Source organism: Haliotis rufescens, unplaced genomic scaffold (genome assembly GCF_023055435.1).
Source record: "Haliotis rufescens isolate VD_foot unplaced genomic scaffold, xgHalRufe1.0.p SCAF_4, whole genome shotgun sequence".
Classification (NCBI taxonomy): Eukaryota; Metazoa; Mollusca; class Gastropoda; order Lepetellida; family Haliotidae; genus Haliotis; species Haliotis rufescens.
Window position 1 is genome coordinate 32,808,281 of NW_025964112.1, and position 25,275 is coordinate 32,833,555.

The 25,275-nt window shown below is 42.3% G+C and overlaps 2 protein-coding genes across 9 annotated transcripts in view; one reads left to right on the forward strand and one right to left on the reverse strand.

Annotated features, from left to right (window-relative positions):
- The window catches only part of LOC124152174 (inversin-like), a 53,501-nt gene extending 52,220 nt beyond the window's left edge, over nt 1-1,281 (forward strand). For all 3 annotated transcript variants that reach the window (XM_046525008.2, XM_046525009.2, XM_046525007.2), the window contains exon 23: nt 304-1,281. In XM_046525008.2, the coding sequence (XP_046380964.2) occupies nt 304-383 (80 nt within the window). In that variant the 3' untranslated portion in view covers nt 384-1,281. The remainder of the gene's footprint in view (nt 1-303) is intronic.
- A 612-nt stretch (nt 1,282-1,893) lies between these two features.
- LOC124152171 (supervillin-like) overlaps nt 1,894-25,275 on the reverse strand; it is a 180,564-nt gene continuing 157,182 nt past the window's right edge. For all 6 annotated transcript variants that reach the window (XM_046524995.2, XM_046524998.2, XM_046524997.2 and 3 more), the window contains 22 exons: nt 21,776-21,946; nt 21,080-21,312; nt 19,334-19,393; nt 19,119-19,223; nt 18,078-18,276; nt 17,713-17,873; nt 17,431-17,586; nt 17,102-17,238; nt 16,492-16,636; nt 16,139-16,284; nt 15,442-15,598; nt 9,025-9,191; nt 8,742-8,851; nt 8,354-8,523; nt 7,787-7,941; nt 7,163-7,476; nt 6,615-6,748; nt 6,199-6,360; nt 5,776-5,934; nt 5,408-5,529; nt 5,031-5,186; nt 1,894-4,531 (listed from right to left, as the gene is read on the reverse strand). In XM_046524995.2, coding sequence (XP_046380951.2) covers nt 4,445-4,531; nt 5,031-5,186; nt 5,408-5,529; nt 5,776-5,934; nt 6,199-6,360; nt 6,615-6,748; nt 7,163-7,476; nt 7,787-7,941; nt 8,354-8,523; nt 8,742-8,851; nt 9,025-9,191; nt 15,442-15,598; nt 16,139-16,284; nt 16,492-16,636; nt 17,102-17,238; nt 17,431-17,586; nt 17,713-17,873; nt 18,078-18,276; nt 19,119-19,223; nt 19,334-19,393; nt 21,080-21,312; nt 21,776-21,946 — 3,406 coding nt within the window. In that variant the 3' untranslated portion in view covers nt 1,894-4,444. The remainder of the gene's footprint in view (nt 4,532-5,030; nt 5,187-5,407; nt 5,530-5,775; nt 5,935-6,198; nt 6,361-6,614; nt 6,749-7,162; nt 7,477-7,786; nt 7,942-8,353; nt 8,524-8,741; nt 8,852-9,024; nt 9,192-15,441; nt 15,599-16,138; nt 16,285-16,491; nt 16,637-17,101; nt 17,239-17,430; nt 17,587-17,712; nt 17,874-18,077; nt 18,277-19,118; nt 19,224-19,333; nt 19,394-21,079; nt 21,313-21,775; nt 21,947-25,275) is intronic.

Here is a 25,275-nt window from a genome sequence, read left to right on the forward strand (position 1 = left end):
ACAATGTGAGTCAGCAGAATAGCTGCTGTATATGCCCTAGACACAATGTGAGTCAGCAGAATAGCTGCTGTCTATGACCTAGACACAATGTGAGTCAGCAGAATAACATCTGTCTATGACCTAAACACTATGGCAGTCAGCTTATAACTGGTGCTTATCGCCCAGAAATGGTGTGAGTCAGTGGAATAACTGGTGTATATGACCTAGACACAGTGGCAGTCAGCGGTATCGGAATAACTGCTATATGTCCCCCAGACATATTGTGGAAGTCAGTATATATGCTGTACTCATCTACACTTTCAGAAAGCCTCCAGAATATGAAAGTGAGTAAAGGCAGTCAACCAGCACGGTTCTCGTACAACCTGAATGACCTCAAACTCTGACCCCCAGGTGCTATTCTACATAGCATGTGTAAAGCCGAGATTGACAAGACAGACTGTGATATGGAGTGAAGGCATTTGCTAGCTATGTACATAGTTACATGTTGATGATAATCCTCTCCTGTGGTGCTCATTGATCTACTGATGTAAGTGGGGATAGTCATACAGCCAGTATGACCAACAGCAAGTTCAACCAGTTCTGATTGCTTCCACGGAGGTCATATCTGATATACATGACTTGTTGCAGTCATTGCAGCAGTGTTGATTGGATTTGTATTGGTTAGTATTTGTGAAAATAAAGTACAAATTAAAGCTTGATTATGTCAAATGGACAAATTTCGACAACCAATTAGAGTGGCCTCCCACCTAATTTCCAAAGTAATAGCCTGAAAACCTAATTGCTCATGTTTCTATAACCTTCTGATTTTATAATACTACCCGCTATTTGTAGAATTAATTTGTTTTCATTTTCATTAAGCTGAACAATATCTGGTCAAAAAAACAAACTTTATCTTATTAATGATATGTTATTGTCTTAAGGTTTGAGTCCTTTATTACATCAGTGGAGATAAAACAATTGAAAATAACCATGTAGTTTGTGCATTGTTGTGTTTATATATCCTGTGGAAAATTATCTTGTGGCCTTATCTGATATTTTAGACTTTAGAGATACCCCATTAAAATACACATTGTTGAATTGTTATAAACTGGATAAAGAATACTGCTTTGATATCGGGATCCTTGTGAAGAAAGGAAGCCTCACAAGAAACTCATTTACTTATTATTATTATTGAAGATGCTGTAAGATATTGTGATGTACCTAGTTCTTCAAACATGTTTATCATCCGTCCATGTTTTGTGTATATCAAGCTGTGGCTGTGAAGTAAAACATTTAACAATACTTGTGGCTTCTGTTGTATGCAGCTTCATGATCAAGATGACTCGTTCTACATCAAACCTTTCGATCTGAACTAGAGTACCTCCATGGAAGACATTTCTCACTCCTGGAGGAGTGTTTTATCGGATTCCTCAACTGCATCATTTATTTTGACCACATTACTTAAATTGTGAGGTGAAAATGTGTTTATTTTGAACATTAAGAAAAATAAATTTTATGAGAGTTTGATATAATGCCACTTTTATGTGTGAGAGCCCAAACACATGCAGGTTACCACTTTCATGAAACACATGCGCACAGGAATGGTGCTGATAAATCGGGAAACAAAATCAATGATAATATGGGATTTGAACCTATGATCATAGGTTTCTGGCTCACCTAAGGCAAAGTGCAGTAACTCAGATGACAGGGCCCCCAAATATGATGGTATTGTTTTAACCTCAAATCACACATTACATTCTTTTCTTCCTGCATCACATAGCAGATTCATCAATTGTGAAAGAGGAAGACAATTTGCTATCACATTTGAAAGCAGTACTTTATCAAATTTCATGCACTGCATACATTCCAATTCCATCAATGCTGAAAACAAGACAATAAAACAACACGGCTAGGTTTGATGTATAAGTTGAATTTAATTTCTTCTGTGTTGATGGTATATGTACACTAATCTATGTACAATTGAAAGGGTTGTAGCAGAATACAAAACATATATATACATGGAGAGTGATTATGATATGGAAAAGTGTAATGTATATGTTGACATCACAGTGGTCGAGTACACAACGTAAACACTGATACAGGAAACATGGTTACATCAAGGATGCTGCCAGACTTGGGACATCCACTGCCAACCATCTCAGTAGTGGTCCCCCACGGTTGCCAGACCCATTTTTTATTGAAAGTTGGTTTACAAACTTTTGGGTCCCAAATTCAAGTAAGTGGTAGGGGAAATTGTTTTATTATTTTTTAAAAATGCAACTGCCAAATTGATTTACCCATAATGAATGAGAAAGAAACAAGTTAACTTGGGACGTCTCTAAGTTCTTGCAATGGTTTGACATTAGGTTTAGCAGATTTGCAGGACAAAGGATCTTGATTGGAGTCTAAAAAATAGTTGAGAAATACACTGTGAAAAAACAAAGTCAGTGGTTCCCTGTATTGTTCACACATCCCTGGGACAACACCTAACTGTCATACACAATCGGGCCTAATTATCTTTGTCCAAAGAATGTTAATTTGTCTGTAAGTTTTGTAAACCAACTCATAAATACAGTGGGTCTAAAGGAAGGTGGTCGTGAGACACCCTGGCTGTAGAGGAAGGGTGTGTGACACACACGGTTGTACACACTCATTGTACAGTACACGCCTCACTTTTCTCTCATATATACAAACTGCAAATACCAACATTATGCACTATAGTTATTCAATCCAACTTGTTCAAATCAGTACCTCCTACACAATAACATGTATACATTACATTATGTTTGATTCACTTTTTATTGTAGGGTGTGTGTAGGGTGTGTGTAGGGTGTGGGTGGGATGGGGTGGGGTGGGGGTGGTGTATTATAAGTTGAAAAGATAAAATGTGTTTTAATAAAACTAATTTGTTTTCATTTCTTATAACTTATAACTATAAGCTTAAGTAAAATTGTTACACCTTGGTAAAAACAAACTGCAATATGACTGAGCACAGATCAAGTTAGCACTAAATCTTTACCTGCAATCAGTAAGTTGGAAGAGCAAGTAGAATCATGTTCTCAAAACTATTGTCAAAAAATATCTGTCACAAAATAGTTACCAACTGTAATCAATAATGGGAATATTTGTCACTGAAGGACAACATCGCTAACTCAGTAAAATATGCTACTTTGTTGCACATTCCAACTACTAGCCTGAAAGCACTCTAGATTTACTCAGTCAAAACACTGAGAATGTTGATTATGACCTTGAATCTGATGTAGTACACTTGATCAGTAGTTGTTGACCTTCAGGTATATTGGTATGTCTAGGACAAGTCCATTTTGTATTGATTTAACAGTGGTTAAGCATGTCCATCTTGTACTTGTTAGGGGTCAAGCATGTCCATCTTGTACTTGTTAGGGGTCAAGCATGTCCATCTTGTATTGAGATTTTACAGAGATTAAGCAAGTCCATCTTGTATAGTGGTTTTACAGTGGTCAAGCAAGTCCATTTTGTACTTCTTGTGGGTCAAGCAAGTCCATCTTGGATTGGGTGTAACATGTGGATCAAGTTCATCTTGCATTGAGGTTTTACACTGGTCAATGACAGAGAAGAAACACAACACAATGACATACACACAGCAGTTGTCTTAAGGCAGCACTAATGAGATCCCTGTTGAAACGTGTGGTTATCAGTAGCAAGTTGCACAAGTCTGGTAATAGCACCCTGTGGTCTGATGTGGTGGTGCTCTGTGGTTTGTCAATCATGCTTTGGTGCGCATGACAATGTCCAGAGGTATGTCATCCATATCTACACTTCCCAGGCAATATGGAGCTCATTTCTGCCAATCACTGTTGTGAATTGTTGCACAGCATGTTTTTGGCTGTTGCAAGACACTATATTCCACTAATGACACTCTTAAAGCACCTGTCCCAAATTGTAACGCAACTTAGAGCATACTCTATCATTGCAGATCACAGATTATTGAAAGGCTTTGTTCTCTATTACCCCGTATATCAGATCCATGTCATGTGTTCATTTTACAAGCACCTGTTTCAGATGATATGAGATGATAGACAGGTGATGGTGACATGGGATATGAAACTGATATTTCACTTAGTACATCCTCCTGACTCTGCAGGCACGATGTATCGTCATTCCTGGTCATGACAATGAAATTGATGACAATGTTCACACCTGAGTGACAGCTGATTGTTTGGCAGCAGAGAAACTGACACCAGTGATCATATTGACAGATGTCTGTAAGTACTCGTGCAGATAATCTTCACGCAACATTCACCCTGTCAGTAAGGTGGATATACATCCCAGTTTCACTGTCAATACAAACACAGATCATAAAACAAAAGCTCTTGATGTCTCATGATGAGATTTCTGTTATGTTGACACCATGAGATGCTGCAGTCATGAGATGCTGGACATGTCCATGACAGTGTTTTGAGCGGACATCTGCCTGATGAGCGTCTTAGAAGAGGCCGGTTGGCTGTTTCACTTGCCTCTGCTTCCAGTTTGGAAGTTTGTAAAACTCTTCCTTGGACATTTCAAATATTTCCTGCAATATGCAAAAGTCAGTATCAAAATGTAGTCTTTATCTACATGTCTGATCTGTTACAGCAGTATATGGTGGCTGATCTGTCACAGCAGTATATGGGGGCTGATCTCACTTGGAATTTTACCTACTAGGGGCTTTGTTGCAGCAGTATATGGGGGCTGATCTGTTACAGCAGTATATGGGGGCTGATCTGTTACAGCAGTATATGGTGGCTGATTTGTCACAGCAGTATATGGGGGGCTGATCTCACTTGGAGCTTTACCTAAAGGCGGATTTGTTACAGCAGTATATGGGTGCTGATCTGTTACAGCAGTATATGGGGGCCGATCTGTTACAGAAGTATATGGGGGCTGATCTGTTACAGCAGTATATTGGGGGCTGATCTGTTACAGCAGTATATAGGGGCTGATCTGTTACAGCAGTATATGGGGGGCTGATCTCACTTGGAACTTTAACTACAAGGGGATTTGTTACAGCAGTATATGGTGGCAGGGCTCACCTGAAATTTGTCCTCTTCCAAGTACCACTCGAGCTTGGACGGGTCAACTCCCTCCGGCAGGGGGCGGTCTAACAGCTCCTCCAAAGAGTACTCTGTCTTGGAAAACCGAGCCAGCACGTCGCTGAGCAAGTCACAGTAGTCGTCCTCCTTGCCGTCCTGCACAGAGAGGTACAACTGTCTACTCCACATCTTTATACTTGTTGTCAAACATAAAGTTATCATTGACACAGCTCATTATTACAGCTTTATCAAAACATACAGTTTTTAAATGTACAAAAATGTTCTGATTGGCAAGGATTTGTTCTATTGTTTAAATATAATTAATTTTTCATAATAATTCATCTTAATATACTGTCAATACAATGAATACTACTCACATCTTTGGCAACCTCTTTGACTGTCTCATCCACCTCCCAGTAGGGGAAGAGATTGGTGAAAGACTTGGGTTCAACACCCGCACACACCAGGTATGCTGTTGGGGGTTTAGCACTGTTCTTCTCTGCAACATGCAAAGGAACTTTGTGTTAACATAATGTAGTTTTGAAGAACACACACATGGATAAAATCCTTCAGAAAGTAATCAGCAAAATACTCCACCCAACAATGACATGATTTAAAACAGTAAACACACTAATATATTCTCAAAACAAAACAAAAAGGTGCATGTCAAACATGTCCCTCTCCGTTATAAATTTCACCATATAAAAAAGATTTCCTCACATTGCCACGTGTTCCATGTCCTCACCTTCACAGTACTGGATAGTGGTGAGCATTGCACACCTGCGGTCAGTATCAAAGCGGGCCCGAGCCGAGCCAGTGGCAACATTCTCCTGCTCCTCATCCCCCACCGGCCACCACCCCTGCCACAGGTACACCTCATGGTCATTGTCCACCAAGAACAACGCTGAAACACACCCACCAGCTACAGTATAACACAAATAAACACCAACACACCAATAAACTGCTTAAACAAGACAGTTTAAGTTATCACAGAATCTATAGAATACATCACTGATCTAGAAGGGAAAATGTGATTTAATTACTGTTACTCTCATCAAATGGCTAAATGTAAGACAAACAGAAAACTTCAGTACCAATAAGATGGTGTCTAACATATTTCCAAGCATGTAATGTAGAGACACTTTCTATGCAGTGATATTGTTCCTACCTGGTTGGGAGACAGACTCGTTGTAGAGATCAGCCTGTAGAAATGGGAATGGCGAAACGAGATCATTGGAGCGCGCTTCATAGAGGACCTCCGACACCTTGAAGACCCCAGACACACTGCACATGTAGAACAGGCGCACTGTGTGCTGGTACACCTGCGGATCTGGGAGGCAATCGACAGTTATAAGGTGATGTTCATGGACATGCAAACAGGCTGAACACAAAGTGACGTTAGTGCCACAACAAAGTAGAAATTGACCTATATCATGTACAACACAACTTGATAATCTAGTGTACCAAAATGACATTTCCAAGAATATGGTGTTGTGTGATTATGTATGCATGTATACTTGATAGCTGGGCTTATTGTGTAACACCTCCTAATGTCTATTTGTACATACTGTGTACACCACCTACCCTTTATCAATGAGATGTAGCTGTCCTTGGGCCGACCACCGAGTGGGCCCCAGAAGTCCGACTTCTCGGACCCTTCCTCCACCTCCGTGACCAGCAGGCTGGCCCGACTGTCCATGTTCACCTCCAGAGGACATCTGCAAACACTTCCTCATTAACAGGGAAACTTGACCTAACTCATTAATGACAGTTACTGTTACCAATCTGTGTCTTATGTTAATAAGAGTCACCGTGTATCACTTTGCACTGCTCTGGAACATCTTGAAACATAGCAATTCCAAGGTGCATTATAAATTACTGCCAGACACAGTTACTTCATAATGGTAGAAAATAACAAATAACTTCCTTATCAATCATTACCAATAATTTACTTTTAATGTACTCCACGATAACTGACATGAAGATAACAAAAATCTACTTAATGTTTCACTCTCTGAAGAATTTAAAAAAAAAAAAGAAGCATAATTCATTTATTATATTTGTGTCAATACTTGAAACACAGCATATTGCTATGGTAAATATTAAACTAGATTTTCAACCCCCAAACTCACTTTTCCTTGAGATTGTCGACAGCTTTGACTGCTATTTTCCTAGTATGCTGCGGAGATTTAGCACCATGCCATATGTACACAAGGCCAGTTTTCACACTGAGTAAAATGAAAGATGAACGGCTTCTGAGATTGTCTGTACACAAAGGTATCTCAACAAGACACATTTCATTGGTGTACTCTCCCCGCACACAGAAGAACCTCCAGGACCCCTGCGTGTTCGTGCTGGCATCCTCACGCTTCCCTACATGAACCATCATCCGACCCTCAAACAGGTTCAAGAAACATGGCAACTCCTTGCCTTGTACAACACGAATCTGAAATACAAACAAGTCAAAATATTTATCAATGTTAGTCAATAGTAAAGCTTATTAATGAATTTGTACTTGTGAATCTCTTGTTTAGTGTTTTGTGCTTAGACAAGTTTGTTCACATAAACACTGAAATGTTGCAACAATAAACCAAAATGATTCAATTTATACATCTTGTCTTTCATCCTGATTAAATATATGTTTAAACCGAATTGGGGATATTGGTCACACTGCCCCTATCCCAAACTGCACCTATTCCACACTCCCCCTATCTCACAATGCCCCTATTCCGCACTCCCCATCTCACCCAACCTACCTGTGGCCCTCTCTCCTCGTCCAGCTCCACGGTCATCAGAGCAGATGCCCCTTGTTCGTTGATTGTTGAGCCCTTACCCTGCCAGAAGAAGTAGGCACACCTCTCCCGACCAGTCAGTGAGTGTCTGGCAGCATGACCCTTCAGTGTCCGCATCCCTGTTCACAGACATCACAAACAGGTGATCAATGATTATATGTGATCATGCAAAATGTCTTTCTCTTGATAGGCAACGGAACAGTGAATTTGATTCCCCAACAACATTACAGTATGTTTATAACACAACTACCCATTATGTCTGCTAAACCATGCAGGCTTTCTGTCTCCTAACCAGGAACTAGTAACTGCAATTTTCTACATTCTCAACCAGAACCCTGATCAAACATTCAGAGAAGTGCAGGAGCTAACATGATGTGGTTGGGCAAGCCATTTCATGATACAAATCCATGTTACATCTCCAGGTCCTCTACATCTGTCTGCCTACCCAGCTCCTCCCTCCATGCCTCACTTATCAGTATTATACCAGCCTCTGGCTGACTTTCAGACTCTCTAGAACACTAAAGAACTCACCAGCATTGGCAATCATGTACTGCCACCGGACCACATAGGTGTCCCCTTCATGGAACTGGCCATAGCTTGTCTCTGGCATCTTGTAGTGGTCATACTCTAGCACGTGCCACACAGAGGTGCCAAGAGTCAGAATGTCCACCTCCCGGATGAAGCCTTCCATGTCCTCATACCTGGCAACATGCAGCAGATATAGCATGCTGACATATCTCAGAACATAATGCACGGATTATCAAAGTCCCTGGGGTTCAGCAAAATGAAATGAGAAATATTGACAAGCTCCTCAAATCTACTTTAACGGAAAAAGAAAATTAGATAATTGAATTAATAGTAACTTTATAAGTAAGACAAGAGAATTTGTTGTTTAGCAAGATGTCTGTAGTGCCCCCACCACTTTGTTCCCCTGCCGACATGAGAGCCCTCCAACAGTAGTGTGACTGGATTCTTTTTCTCAGCCAGCATCAACTTAGCATCGTATGGCTGCAATTCCACAACATCCGCCTGAAATACAAATTGGGGAAGATGGACTTCAATCCAATCAGTAGCAAGGAATACTCTGACAAACTGAACTATTAGCATAAGAATTTAAGGAACTTTTGTATCCATTATTTGGCTGCCTTCGTGACAACATCATCTTATCAATTTATTTCACTGTCTCCAGCCTTGAGATTTACCTTCTGTTTTGAGGGTTGTGTATCCTTGACCTTTATCAGTCTAGATGAGTCTGGCCAATCGGCAAACTTTTCACGAAACAAGATGGTCTCCATATTCTGGTTGACCTTTCCAAACAAAGCCCATGAAGGTCGTTCACTGCTCTTTTTAGGTACTGCCGAGTCATCATCTGTGGGGAAATAACACACACATACTACAAATGATGATACAACCTTCATACTGTACACATATTGTACAAGTATTGTACTGCAATTAATGTTAATTCTATCTCTAATCCTTCACAACATAAATTATGCCAGTGATGTTTGATGCCATCATTTATACTTATCCTGACTCATACTTATTGCTTATCTCTCTCTCTTCCGAATAGGTAGTGGAAACGTCCTGTGCTGTTCCCAAAGAACAGAGAAAACAGCTCACCCAAACGCACCCTCACTCTGCGCATGCGCACCGGAACCATGTGACCAAGCCCATTAACTCATCACTCTCTCTTATTTCCTACTTAATGGTCGGAACACATCAGTGGAAAGAGGGGAAGGCCGGGAGGGTACTCATTTGTATGAGTCAGGATAAGTATAAATGATATTTTTACTCTAAAAAAATACATATTTTATCTTATCCTGACTCCTACTTATTGCTTGAATCTCACAGTAGGTGGTGGGTTCCACCTGTATGTGTGATTAACGTCGATCTGTTCTATAAAGCCCATAGGAACGTTGTTAATCTTCTGTGTAAATTCTTTATTTGGGGACCACCTTCCTTTTTTGTGAGCAGCAAAATGGAAGTAAATCATATAGATTTGTGGATTTATAAGGTTTCTAGGATTAAAATCTTGTTCACCTTAAATGATTAAAGTGTTAAGAGAAGAGCAATAATCTTAACACAATCATTTCTCACTCATGTGCTGAATTACATGGTAAAACAGGGGGCATGGACTCTCAGTCGTTGGTTATGGAACAGTAACCTGACGTCAACAAGTCTACGTGATATTGGGTGAGTGTGATCTTCTAATGTCTTCTGGTAGGATTCGTGAGTAGTTGTACCACAACTAATGGTCCGAATTGGTGAATACCAGCTAAGTCTTCTGTAGCAAGGTCTCTGAGGTAGTGATTGGCGAAAACTGTATCTGATTTCCAGAAACAGCATTCCATAATAGTTGTTATGGAGCAGTTGCCGTGAAGTGCCAAAGTTGAGACTAAGGCTCTTACTTTGTGAGGGTTGGAGGCTGAAGGGGGGTCCAATCCCACTGCTCTGTATGCTCTGAGAATAACAGCTCTCATCTAAAATGAGATAGTTGTTCTGGATACCTCTGTGTGAGTATTTCTTAATAAAGGAATAAATAGTCTCTTAAAACCTTGTCTTCTAGGTTTAGACTTTTGTAGGTATAATCTTAAGGCTCTGAATGGGCATAGTGATAAATCCTCTGTATCCTCTGCACCAAGGACGGAGGAAGGAGCCGGAACATGGAATTGTCTGTCTGGTTGGCCTTGTAACTGGTTCTTTGCAATAAAGTCCCATCTTAAGCCAAGGTGCGCTGATGAGTTGTTACCACTGTCAAATGTGATGCGATTGAAGTCTATCGCGTGGATTTCAGACATTCTGGCTGCCGTAGCTAATGCCAGAATAAATAGGGTTTTCTGTGTCAGGTGTTCAAAGTCGGCCCGTTGGAGCGGTTCGTATGCATCACTGGTTAGGTGTTGTAGCACTATATTTAGGTCGCATGCTGGGGCTCTAAATCTTTTCTGTTCGTCCTCAAGTCGGAAGGATCTGAGTAGGGCTATCAGCTCGGGAACTTTAGTAAGTTTTATCCCGTTAGCCATTGTCAGTACAGAACTGATAGCGGCCAAATAAGTGCCCAGTGTCGAACCTTTAAGATTCCTTGTACTTCGTAAGTGACATAGGTAATCTGCTACTTGTGGTATAGTAGCTTTGGCTGCAGAAAAACCCTTGGATGTTGCATCTGGTCAAAACTTTTCCATTTATCGTCATAGAGATTCCTCATTGATCTACGAAGTGCTAAGGAAACTGCCTTAGCTGCTCTCATGGAATATCCTCTTTTAACGAGACTGCTCTTGATATGCTCCATACGTGAAGTTCGTACAGATCTGGTCTTGGATGGACCTGATTGGAGTGAGGATGTAGCAGTAGATTTGGCCAGTTTAGAAGTTTTAATATTGGATTTCCTGCTAGTTCGACGAGATCTGGAAACCACGTTCTCGCCGGCCAGTAAGGCGCTACCAAAAGCAGTTGTAGGCTGCTTGTGTGTAGGATCTTTTGTAATATCTGTGGTATCACGGCTGGTGGAGGAAACGCATACGCGTTTAGTCCCTCCCATGATATTGACAGAGCATCGACTGACCAAGCTAGTGGGTCTGGCACTGGTGATACAAATGTTGTTATCTGATTGTTGAATCTGGTTGCGAATAGGTCTATCAGTGGGCAACCTTTTTCTTTTACAGCCAGTTGGAATGCTTCTGGGTGTAGCTTCCATTCTGTCGGTGATGGTTTGGCTGGGCTGGTGAAGGCGTCTGCTAAGACATTTGCCACTGCTGGTATATGTCTTGTCTTTATTGTTAAGTTCAGATTCTCTACTAGCTCGTAAAGTTGAAATGTCAACTTCAGGAGGCTCAAGGTTTATATTGTATGCCACAGTTGAATTGTCTGTTCTGATCATCAGACATTGGTTTCTTAACTGTGGGGCCCAGTGAAATTTTGCACGGATTACTGCCTCACATTCCAGATAATTGATGTGGTAGAGCTTTTCTGCTTCTAACCATAGGCCTGCTGTTACTTCTCTGTTGAAGTGAGCTCCCCAGCTTTGAAGTGAGGCATCCACGAATAGGTGGTTGTTGTAATCCCTCTCGTTTAAACAAGTTCCTGCGCAAACGTTCGATTTCACTGTCCACCATAAGAGGTGTTTCCTCAATGTTTGTGGTAGTTGCAGTTTTAAATCCTGGTAATCTAGGTATGGATTTAGAAATCTCTGAATAGGGCTTAAGTGTAGTCTGCCTCGGACCGTCCACGCTTGGGCTGACGTGAGTCAGCCTAGTATCACTTGCCATTCGTTGACTGAGATTTTCTTGTAAATTGCTGTTGGCAAATAAGTCTTGATTTTTATCCACCGATCTTCTGGTACCATTATCAGATTCTGATTGGTTAGAAATCTGATTCCCAGAAATTTGAGGTCCTGAGATGGTTGTAGATCAGACTTCTGTAAATTTATTAACCAAACCAGTTGTGTTAATAATTTCAGGGTGAAATTTAGTTGTAGTCTGAGTAGCTTTGTTGATTGATGGGCTTATATCCCATCGTCTAGGTAAAAAGCACAACTAATTCCCTTGTTGTGAAAAAATGTCACAATTGGATTGGTCACTCGTGTAATTAGCTTGGGGCCGTGGAAATTCCAAAGGGCAGGACTGCCCACTGGTAATGTTGTCCTTCAAAGAGGAAACGTAAATACTTCCTGAAAGTCCGTTTTATGGGAATGTGTAGGTAAGCATCCTGTAGATCGATGCTTCCGAGGTAGTCGTGCTTGTTTTATCACTTGTTGAATCATTCTGAAATCCTCCGGTTTTGGGAGGTATTTCTTGTTGAATTTTCTCATGTTGTAAATCAAACAAAACTTTCCGTTATAATTCTTTTTGAGAACCAAAATGATCGGCGAATAGAAACCCGGCGTTAGTAATTCTGGATGAATTATCTCGACTGCGCCCTTTTTGAGACGTGAATCGTTTGCTTCGGTTAACTTCGGCGAACAATTCTTTCCGATAAGGTATTTCCGGTGGCTTACGAGATAACGGGGATTTCTTGAGTAAAGTCGGCGCGTAGCCCTTTCTTAGAAAGTTGGAAACAAATTCGTCTCCTAGAATGTCCCAATTCATCCAATATCTTGCCAATCTTCCGCCTACTGGGGAATGCTGTACATGAACGGCTGGTGGGGGGAGTTCCCTGTCGTTCAAAAGCCCATCTTCACGGGTAACATTGCCAGATCATCTTGATCTGCGGCCGCAGCTGCGGTCGCGACCGGCATCACGTGACGTGTCATGTGACTTGCAAAAAGCAGATGATTTCCCGCCTCTGAAGTTGTACGAGCGTTTCTCTTTAGCTTTTTGAATGCCCGTCATACGGCTTTTGAATTGGGTTTTCTGCATGGATTGACGATACATAGAATTCATAGTCTGAACTGACTTGATCAGCATATGATCTTTGGAGTCTTAAAGCACTTCTTTGTTGATTTTGCGTATGTTACCATTAAAAATGTTTGGGGATTTTTCTTTTGATTGACGGGAGCTGAAAGTAGCATTCTTTCGCGGTCGTTCTGAGGCTCTTTTAATTCATAGAACATAGCTTCGTTCATAACGCGGGATATCGCTTGTCCAAAGAATGCATGTCTTGTAGTCGTATCAAGTTGTGCAATTTTCTTATCCTCAATGCGATAAGAATTTTTACTTTTGGAGTCTGACATGAGTGAGTTATCTTCATCAATCTCCGGTGAGCGAAGAAATTGCGACATTGCGTGCATGGGGAATTTCTTAGAATTAAAGCTCGGTGTTTGAAGTCCTTGTGATTTCGTGGCTTTCGCAAAAGAAACATTAAGATTCTCTGCAATGTTGGAGATTGGTTTTATCGGTGGGATGGTTAGTGTGTCTATATCGTCCCCTTTGATACAGTATGTATCAGTGGGAGAAGAATTTCTTGACGGTGATGATATCGGCAGTCTATCTGTAATCCACACCATTAATTCATGATCCTCATAAATTGAGGGGTAATTTTTCCCCGATGTGTCCTTATTTTGAGGGGGCTCGAACATATCCTCCTCTCGCAGAAGATAGGAGGCGTTAGGATTTTGGAGCCGTAAATGAAGGCTGCGACATCTGCGAGCTATTGTGTGAAGAGGTAGTCGACTGCGTGCCAGGTTGTTTACACATTTGTTGTTGCATAGCCATTACGACTTGTGTGATATTTGCTATCACATCTGTATTAATAGCAGGCGTTAGCAAAGTACCTTGTGGAAAAAGGTAGGCTGCGTGAAGGTAGTTGGCAGTGTAAACGTTGAGGCTGCACGAAGGCGGGAACCTGCGTGAAGGCTGCACGAAGGCGGGAGCCTGAGTGAACGCTGGAGTCTGTGTATACTCTTGTTGATTAATAGCCTGCACGCAGGTTGATGCCTGCGCGAAGGTAGAGGATTGCATAATTGTTGTGTTGGGCTGCGCGAAGGCCGGTTTCTGCGCGAAGGTCTGAGGCTGATTGAGGTATATATCGGTTGTATTTGTAGCCGAATTGGATGACACTTTGGGCTGCGCGAACCTCTGGGGTTGTGTGGACGTAATTGTATGCGCGCAGTCTTTCTTCTGGCTAGAAGAAACAGCTGATTTTCTAGAAACCCCCTTCATGACTGCGGATGAAGTCTGTGGTTTTGTAGAGGTAATAACCTCTGCAAAAACATGCTCTCCCCTAGGGGAAGACGGCTTCAAAGTAGATGATGCAGCACTCTTTTTCTTAGCTAGTTGTTGTAGATTGATAGCCTTACTGAAGCGTTCAGTAGGTTTATTCTTAGACCCTCTAGACTTCTTACTGGTAGACGAGGAATTAAGATGGGGGGGTGACTGCATCATATTCAGCGGGATAATTTGAATAATATCATATCGAATTCCTCTGACGAAGGGCAGGGCGTATTCTCGCCTCTTCTTACTTTTAGCCGTCTCCGTGGATGATAACGAGCGTGATGACTCACGTCGTTTCCGATCCATCTTTTTCCTCAGCACTGCAAAAAAGATAATTACTAAATTCTTCCTTCCCCAAAGGGGCACAGAATTTGCATCTATTCTCTGCAGTGCAGTTCTGTACTGTGCAGCTGGTACAGGTTGGATGAGGGTCCGAATATGAAAAACGTAATTTACATCGGTTACATGTTTTCATGATCTCCGATAGGGGCTGCATTTGAGTCCAAATTACGAAAAATTCTAATGCCAAATATATAAAATAATCGTTAGATATGATGTATAGAATATCACAGAAGATAATCCAAGCAAAAGATTTTGTTAAAAAGGGTGAGTTTTTATGGAAAGCTTGGATTATGATGCACAGAAAAAAATTCCCAGCTGCCAAGATGGCGCAAAAAAGAGAGAGTGATGAGTTAATGGGCTTGGTCACATGGTTCCGGTGCGCATGCGCAGAGTGAGGGTGCCTTTGGGTGAGCTGTTTTCTCTGTTCTTTGGGAACAGCACAGGACGTTTCCACTACCTAATCGGAAGAGAGAGAGATAAGCAATAAGTATGAGTCAGGATAAGATAAAATATATCTCTTCTGATAAAGAATCAGACACTACGTTGACTACGTCAACCCGTTTTCTCTGAACAGTCTCCTGGACATAGACAAGTCATAAGGTGGGAAGTGTGTCCAAGCTTCCCTTGTATTACCGTGTAGAGGACAGAGTGGGTTGATGGCACACTCCTCGTAGTCGTAGCCCTTCTCCCACAGCTTCTGTGCCAGCTTAATGCCCTGCTTGCGTTTCTCCATGGTCACTGTCTTCCCCTGCCACACATACATCTCAGTGCCGAAGTCAAACACCAGCACCTGCACACACAACACACCATCTTATAGTCTAGCAGGCAGCACAGCAAATGTTCCATCTCATTCTCTGAATCCTACCATTTACAAATAAAAATATGATGGCTACAAATCTGTTACTGTAGTGAGTCATGTGTTGACGGTTAGGAACACACAAGGATAACCTTGTTTCCCATCAACGCATGACGTCATACCAGACATAAGCAGCAACCATTACCAACTTGTCTGTCACATTGCTAGTGGATAATCCTACACAAATAGTATGATGTTCAGCAAAAAAGTCTTTATCAGTTAAGGTTTGTTTGTTTCTTGTTAAAAGCCGTACTCAGCTAGATGACAGGGGTTTGTAAATAATCGAGTCTGGATCAGACAATCATGTTGACATCAAGAGCATTGATCTATGCAGTTGGGATTCAATGACAACTACATCAGCGAGCCTAACCAACCGAGTCACTGATCCCGTTATTTGACTCTTACGACAAGGGTTGCCGAAGACCAATTCTAACCGGATCTTCATGGGTAGCATGTAGAAAGTGTTGTCAGTACCTCATCTTTCTTGAGCATCTCATATTTGGGCTGCATGCCCCAGTACTCCTCGTAAGGCATGAGTGAGTTGTCAACGACCTGGTACACCATGGTGGTCTTGATGATGTGGCTCTCGTACAGCTCATCTTCATCCTCGGGGCCACAGTCTGTAGGGAAAAAAGCACACAACTAACCTCCTGGATGTAATGGTGTCCCTACTCTCCTACTCATCCACATTAAACATGCAGTGGCAAAAAGTTTAAATAGAAAACTTTTAGGACATTTCATTGTTAAGCATCAAACACATATTATCAGCATTTTAACATTCCCAGCCTACAAGGCCTCCAAATGGCATCCTGTCGGGCTGCTCGTACCTTGGTACTCCTTGTATCCATTAATGGCGTTCCAGAAGTGTCTGCCAGCACCAAGGTGGCCCTTGTGTTCCTCCAAGATGACCAGAGCTGCTGCCTTGCAACCAAGGTCCTTCTTCTGCTGGATGAAGCCAGCAATATCTGCAGACTGCAACATACACACTGCTATCACAAGTATCAGAGAATATAGAGAACATTAAAGTGGAAATGACACAAATAAAGAAGCATCCAATTTCGAACATATATTCATCAATCCTTTCAAAAACCATAATAAATATACAGTTACACCTTTGAAACCATACAATTCTGCACTCATCTCTGCGCAAGCTGCATCCCTTAGAACCATGATGTTTGTTGTTTAATGCCACACATAGCAGCAATATTTCAGCTATTTACAGTTGCCATTAAATCTGGACCAGACATATCCATGATTGATATTTCAAGCAATGTCCCACACCAATGGTCACCAAAATCCCCCAGTCTGACTACCTGATCCATTAACTCGTCTCTTACAACCACCATAAGAGTAGAAATGAAACATCAAATTCATGTACGGAAGAACATGGCCTATGAGTTATCTCCCCTGGACCATGTTCAATGCCACTACTCTTACCCGAGCTTTCTCGATGACATTGCAGTACTCCCCGATCCAGTTTATGATCTTGTCACGAGTCACCAGGAGGTAGCAATCCCCGCTGTTAATGGATGCTGCTGATGGCTCAACCAGGCGAGTCTGGATCTTGTATCGCCCTGTTGGAAATATTGTGTTAATGAATCATCAGTAGTGATAAAGGTACAGTTAATCATTTCATATAATGAGGACATACTCCTGCCACCTGCTACCATGTGTGCACCAATATACAAGGCATTAAGTTAACCAATGAGTTGCTGTTCTATGCAGCTTTGTGTATGTAAGTGTTGCGGTCTAAGAAGTGAACCCACCTTTGACATGAAGAAGCATGAGGGGTTTGTAGGGCTGGAAGGACCCTGTGCCTCCTGGCGTGGAGGACTCAGCCTTCCTCAGTGCCACCTTGGAGAAGTTCTCCTTGCTGGCCAGGCCAGCCAAGGCCTCCTGAGCAAACCCTGCCTCCTTTGAGACTGCAACAAGCAAGTACAAAGTCAAATAATCATAGCTTCTAGAGGCAAGTACCTTTCACAGAATTAATATGAACATGTTTTATGTCTTGTTCATTCATAAAAACAATTAAGGTCTGTCATCCTTACTTGTTTCCTTCTTCATCCTCTTGAACTCCTTCTCTGCAACCCCATGGCTGATCTCGAGGTACTCATCCTTCAGCTCCAAGTGTAGTGACCTTGTTTTCAGGTGGTTCCGACTGCGGGTAGACTTACTGCGGGCTGGACGAGCTTTCTTTACAGCAGGAAGCCTGGAATAAGGATTGATTGAGTTTGAACAAACCCAACTGATCACTCAGGACTTGCAACCATCAAATCAGGTAGAAAACAGTTTTGATTAGTGCAAACATTGTGGTACTAAGAATTTCCTCTTAAGATTTTTTCGGCTTCTTCAAAATATAGATCTTTGTTATATATCTACCATCCCCAAAATGTTCCTGTTCCTGGAAACTCACATTTCATTTGCCTTCATGAATATCTCATTAAAGTCGTCAATGTCAACATCCACTTTATCTTTGATCTGTGAAATGTCCCTGGTCTGGAAGAAGGAGTCGATGGCTTCTGTGTCCATCTGTGGCACAGCCACTCTCACAGGCTCCTTTTTCTCCTCCTCCTCCACGTGCTTCTCACGCTCAGTCTTCACCGGGGCAGGACCTGCCAACACAAACCTTACAATTAGACAATCATCAATCAGTTGGGATCTATGAATACTTAGACATGAAAAAATCTATCTTCTGAGTGGTAACATAACATTATTATTGATGAAGGAACCAACATAACAATAACAACATATGCAGGAATTATTCATTATAGGAATGATACATACTAATTGTGTTGGCAAATATCATACAAATCAGTATAATTTATGGCACAATAAATAGCATATTATTCTGTCTCATTTGATTGGCTAACCTAGCAATTTTATTTGCGTTTATGTTTAAAAAGAAGAAGAATAAACCACCTCCACTAACGGACTACTGTTTCCTGATTAGATGATAATTCATTGGGCAAGGCTTGTTTGTTGTTTAACGCCGCACCCAGCAATATTCCACCTATATGATGGCACTCTGTAAATAATCAAGTCTGGACCAGAAAACCCAGTGACTGACATCATGAGCATCGATCCACGCAATTGGGATACGATTATATGCATCAACCAAGTCAGTGAGCCCGACCAGCCGATCCCGTTAGTCCCCTCTTATGATAATCTTGTGTAGCAGAATGGAGCTAAATGGTATCACCAAGTTAATACTGGGTTTTTTTCTGAGTTAATGATTAAATAAGCAGTGTGCACACTTTGCCTAACGTGTAATTAGGCAAACTGGTTTCTTCATTTAAAACTCTATAAACGTAAAAAATATTGAAGTAAATTCTTATTTTAATATAATATTGGTCTGCATATTGCCACATTCTGAATACTCAGATCAATACTCCAGTAAAGGATAACAGTGAACTTAACAATATCACCAACAACAATCCACCTGGATCTCTCTCACCTGAAATGATTTCCTTGGGCAGTGAGATTTTCTTTGTGACTACTGCAAATTCCTTGGAAGGGGATGTTGGCGATGTCACTGGGGACGGACCATTTGAGGAGGGATCTGAAGGGAAAGAGACATCATCTATGTCATTGTACATACTCTGTTACAAGTTGGCTGGAAACTGACTGGATGTTTATGTTACTTGATGATAAGTACATCTGAAATCTCACCTCCATCTCTCTTTGGAGTCTGTCGCAGTCTGGCCACCAAGGGGCTCTCCTTGCTTCCTCCTGAAATTCAGAAGAGTGGGTGATAAAGTAAATATATATTCCAACATGCAATTGTCATAAACACTGTGGGAATCCCACTGATAGGCCTTACCAGATACCTACCCCTCCCTTGCACTGTCTCTACCTGCCCTTCCCCTGACTCAACCTGCTCTTGCCTTCCCCTAATTCTACCCGCCCTTGCCCTGACTCTCCCCTCCCTGGCCCTGACTCTACCTTCCCTTCCTTCCCCTGATTCTACCTACACATGCCATGACTCTACCTTCCCTTGCCCTGATGTACCTACACAAACCCAACTCTACCTACCCTTGCACAAAGTCTACCTTCCCTTGCCCTGACTCTACCTACCCTTGCCCTGATTTACCTACACTAGCCCTAAGTCTACCTACCCTTGCACTAAGTCTACCTTCCCTTGCCCTGACTCTACCTACCCTTGCCCTGATTTACCTACACTAGCCCTAAGTCTACCTACCCTTGCACTAAGTCTACCTTCCCTTGCCCTGACTCTACCTTCCCTTGCCCTGACTCTACCTTACCTTGCACTAAGTCTACCTACACTTGCCCTGACTCTACCTACCCTTGCCCTGATTTACCTACACTAGCCCTAAGTCTACCTTCCCTTGCACTAAGTCTACCTACACTTGCCCTGACTCTACCTACCCTTGCCCTGATTTACCTACACTAGCCCTAAGTCTACCTTCCCTTGCACTAAGTCCACCTTCCCTTGCCCTGATTTACCTACACTAGCCCTAAGTCTACCTACCCTTGCACTAAGTCTACCTACACTTGCCCTGACTCTACCTTCCCTTGCCCTGACTCTACCTTTCCCTGCACTAAGTCTACCTTCCCTTGCCCTGACTCTACCTACACTTGCCCTGACTCTACCTTCCCTTGCCCTGACTCTACCTTCCCTTGCACTAAGTCTACCTACACTTGCCCTGACTCTACCTACCCTTGCCCTGATTTACCTACACTAGCCCTAAGTCTACCTACCCTTGCACTAAGTCTACCTTCCCTTGCCCTGACTCTACCTTCCCTTGCCCTGACTCTACCTTCCCTTGCACTAAGTCTACCTTCCCTTGCACTAAGTCTACCTACACTTGCCCTGACTCTTCCTACCCTTGCACTAAGTCTACCTACACTTGCCCTGACTCTACCTACCCTTGCCCTGATTTACCTACACTAGCCCTAAGTCTACCTACCCTTGCACTAAGTCTACCTTCCCTTGCCCTGACTCTACCTTCCCTTGCCCTGACTCTACCTTACCTTGCACTAAGTCTACCTACACTTGCCCTGACTCTACCTACCCTTGCCCTGATTTACCTACACTAGCCCTAAGTCTACCTTCCCTTGCACTAAGTCTACCTACACTTGCCCTGACTCTACCTTCCCTTGCCCTAAGTCTACCTACCTCTCCCTTGCCCTGATTTACCTACACTAGCCCTAAGTCTACCTTCCCTTGCACTAAGTCTACCTACACTTGCCCTGACTCTACCTGCCCTTGCACTAAGTCTACGTACACTTGCCCTGACTCTACCTACCCTTGCCCTGACTCTACCTTCCCTTTTACTAAGTCTACCTACCCTTGCACTAAGTCTACCTACACTTGCCCTGACTCTACCTACCCTTGCCCTGACTCTACTTGCCTTTGCTTTAAGTCTACCTACCACTCTCTTCCCCTGTACCTACCCCTGCCAAGTCTTCCCTTCACTGTAAACTGCTCCTGATCTTTCTCCTCCACCCTCTCCTTCCATCCTCCTTTGGACTCATCCAAATTTTTCAGTCTGTCAGCAAGGCTGGACGGGCGTTCTACTCCAGCAAGGTTGGTCTTGTCCCTCAGTTTGACTGGTGTGTCAAGGTCCAAGGTTTTGGGAACCCGACGTCTCCAGTCCTCCTCACCACTTTTCTTGAGAGCATTCAACCTGCAACACAGCATGACCTGCGGCTTCACTGTGACACAAACATCTTAATAAAGCAGCTGCATTAAGCAAGCAGGGAAGGAGGAAACAGGCTTTTTAAAATATACTGCCACAACTGGAACCTTATGTCAAGACTTTGTTATAGAGATACAGATATTTGAAATCTATTGGAACAAACACTGTCCTGGAGAGTCTTGTCACATTTTAAGGAGTATTCATGGACAGTTTGTATCACACATCAACTTCTGAGTGTTCTAGACATTTAAAAAACACACTAGGATCTCCATGGAATTTTAATGCATAGAATGGAATGGGATTATTGTCATTCAGAAATACATTATATCTCAAATGTTCATGAAATTCAACTTGTGTCACCTAGATAGAAATGATGGAGTCTTACACAAAGGAAATACTTCAACAGCAAAAAAAAAGCCACCGAAAGACTTCTTGATAAATGTTGACTGACCTGTCCCCGATGGAGCCCCCTGGCTTGACTGGGGAGGGTGTGGCCGCTGCCTTCGCCTCCTTCATCTCCTCTGGCGTGATTGGCTGTGTTAGGTGACGACCCTCATATTTGAACTTGCGCCGACTCTGGGGTGACTTCTCAGGGGTGAAGTCAGCAGGTTGAGTCAAATATCTGCAAATCAAATCTCACTTTTAGCTAGGACACAGACATCAACAAACTTTCATTGGTATTGTTTTATGATTTCAGAAGTTTTGCATACAAATGTGGTCTTGTTTTCAATGTTGAACTTCCACATGGACTGGTTGACAGAAGAAAGCTTTACATTCAATATATTCTGAACACATTCACTTCAAACAATACAAAGATTTCCAAACAAGATGCCAACAAGAACCAATTCAAGAGCTTTGGAAGTTTCTTGTTTGAAATGTCACAATGTCCTACTTTCATGATAAGGATCCTGACAAAAACAACATTGTTTTTCTATAGTCCTCCAGCACGTATGCCCAGAAGTGCCACATTGGAAGTGCCACATTACAAGACAAAAAGCAAACACAAGCTCTCTACACAGGTGTTCACAATCTGTAAGCAACATGTAATCCTCAAGAGCAAACTACACACATAACCATTGTCACACAAATGTGTCAGTTCTATCTGGCTATCAACTATCAACTGGCTGTACACATTTTGTGAATTAACCTGTCAGTACCCTGTGGCATAACGAACAAATAATCAGCATGAGGTAGTGGTACACATGTATCATTAGAGCATGGCACTGGATGTCTTGAGATCTGTGCCCAGTCTGGCCAGTACCTGCTGTTGTGCATACAACACACCACAGCCATGCAGCAGTAGTTTTATTACCTGAAACATCCATCATCCCGAGACAACGGAGACTTCCTATGCCCAAAATAACATTGTGTCCATGTCAGCACATACATATTCAACAATGACTTTCCTGTTCACAAGTAATATCATTCATAGGGGTGACTGATTGTAATTAAGGTCAATCTCTGTGAACTGTTTAATGGAGCTATCAAACTGTAAATAAGGACTATTGACCATGTGAGTACATAACTCATGTATAAAGCACTGCTTCAAGGCAAGGATGTTACTGCAAGCACATGTCTGCCCATCCATAATTTGATAGAAGATCTCCCGGGTCAGGACCACATTCATTAATCAGTGTAAATGTTGTGTACAACATACACATTGTGTGGTCATGGCATCACTGACGTCCACTAGATGTGCCCCTCCCCTCGCAGGACACCCGTCCACATACAGCAGGTGACTCAGCTGGGGTAGTTCATTAACATTCTCATACTGAGTCACCTAAAACAATCAACAGATGGGATGTGGGAGTATGGCTGAGTGTTTGCATGTTGACATTATAGCACAGCACACTCTATACATGTGAGTTTGTTGGTGTATGTGTGCAATGTTAATGTATACACCAATTCATCCACTGATTTATGAAGATAATAAGCTGAGGGATCATGAATTAGGAATGAGTGAATAAACGTTGCTCGTTGTTGCCGTCAGTAGTATCACAGCTATAACCTAACTAGGTGATCATCAAATAATGTGAGCATTAACTGATTCTGCAGGTTCACAAACATCAAAAAGTTGTCATTTGTACTGTTAATACTGAACAATCATTGTGATCCCCCAATCACCAATAAAGGCAGCTTCTTCATCAACCATTCAGCTCCACCAAGAACCATTCGACTCCACCAAGAACCATTCACCTCTCCAACAACAATTCAGCTCCACCAAGAACCATTCACCTCTCCAACAATCATTCACCACTCCAGCAACCATTCACCTCCACCAAGAACCATTCACCTCTCGAACAACAATTCAGCTCCACCAAGAACCATTCACCTCTCCAGCAACCATTCACACCTCTCCAACAACAATTCAGCAACAATTCAGTTCCACCAAGAACCATTCATCTCTCCAACAACCATTCAGCTCCTCCAACAACCATTCAGCTCCACCAAGAACCATTCACCTCTCCAACAACCATTCGGTTCCACCAAGAACCATTCACCTATCCAACAACCATTCAGCTCCTTTAACAATCATTCAGCTCCAAAAAGAACCATTCAGGGCTCCAAACAACCATTCAGCTCCCCAAACAACCATTTAACTCTCCCAAAAAACATTCAGCTCCCCAAACAACCATTCAGCTCCAAAAACAACCATTCACCTCTCCAACAACCATTCAGCTCCACCAAGAACCATTCAGCTCCCCAAACAACCATTCAGCTCCACCAAGAACCATTCACCTCTCCAACAACCATTCCGCTCCACCAAGAACCATTCACCTCTCCAAGAACCATTCGGCTCCACCAAAAACCATTCACCTCTCCAACAACCATTCGGCTCCACCAAGAACCATTCACCTCTCCAACAACCATTCAGCTCCACCAAGAACCATTCAGCTCCCCAAACAACTATTCAGCTCCTCCAACAATCATTCACCTCTCCAACAACCATTCAGCTCCACCAAGAACCATTCACCTCTCCAGCAACCATTCAGCTCCTTTAACAATCATTCAGCTCCAAAAAGAACCATTCAGGGCTCCAAACAACCATTCAGCTCCCCAAACAACCATTTAACTCTCCCAAAAAACATTCAGCTCCCCAAACAACCATTCAGCCCCAAAAACAACCATTCAGCTCCAAAACAACCATTGAACTCCTCCCATATCCATCTAACTCCTACAATATCAATTCAGTTCCTCCAACAGCCATTCAACTCCTAAGAAAACCATTTTGCCTAAGAATCCAAGCATACATCTGAACTGAATTGAAATCTGTGCTGTCCATAAATATTGAATGATGTTAACTGACAAATCATGTAGGCCGCTGCAGGATACTGACGGACAGTCATTGCTTTCTGTTGTCACTTTCTGCCACCTTTAATAACATAGCGACCCTACATCAGACATAGCAAGGCATGCCCAATGAAACACATAGGACATTCTGTCCCACATAATCCTACAGGATTAATGCCCACACAAGTCCAACAGGAATATTTGGACCAAATGTCCCATCGAACCGTTTGTTTCATACATATCTTTGGACTATTTTCACCACACTTAAAAAGGATTAATTGTTGAAAATGTCCTAGGTTTTCTGTTTCAAGAAATCCGATAGAATAACTTTCCCCACAAGAACAATACGATGATGAGCACATCACAAGGGATGATACTCAATTGATAGAACAATCTGCTATATTCATTCATTTGTTGTAAATGCCATAATGTGAAAGTCCATACAAGCTGAGGAGAGTGACATCAGTAGGCCTCTGCACACTGGTCCTCCATCCCTGCTGACACCGTACCGCCCTAAACCACTACAGCCAGCAAAACATGAAGGTGTCACACTACAACTTGTAAACTTCCTACCTTGTGTATACCACTTGTTGATATAGAATCATGTAATCAATAGCTCGTCAATATCCTGCTGCCCTGTGATAGCCAGTGTGGACCCGA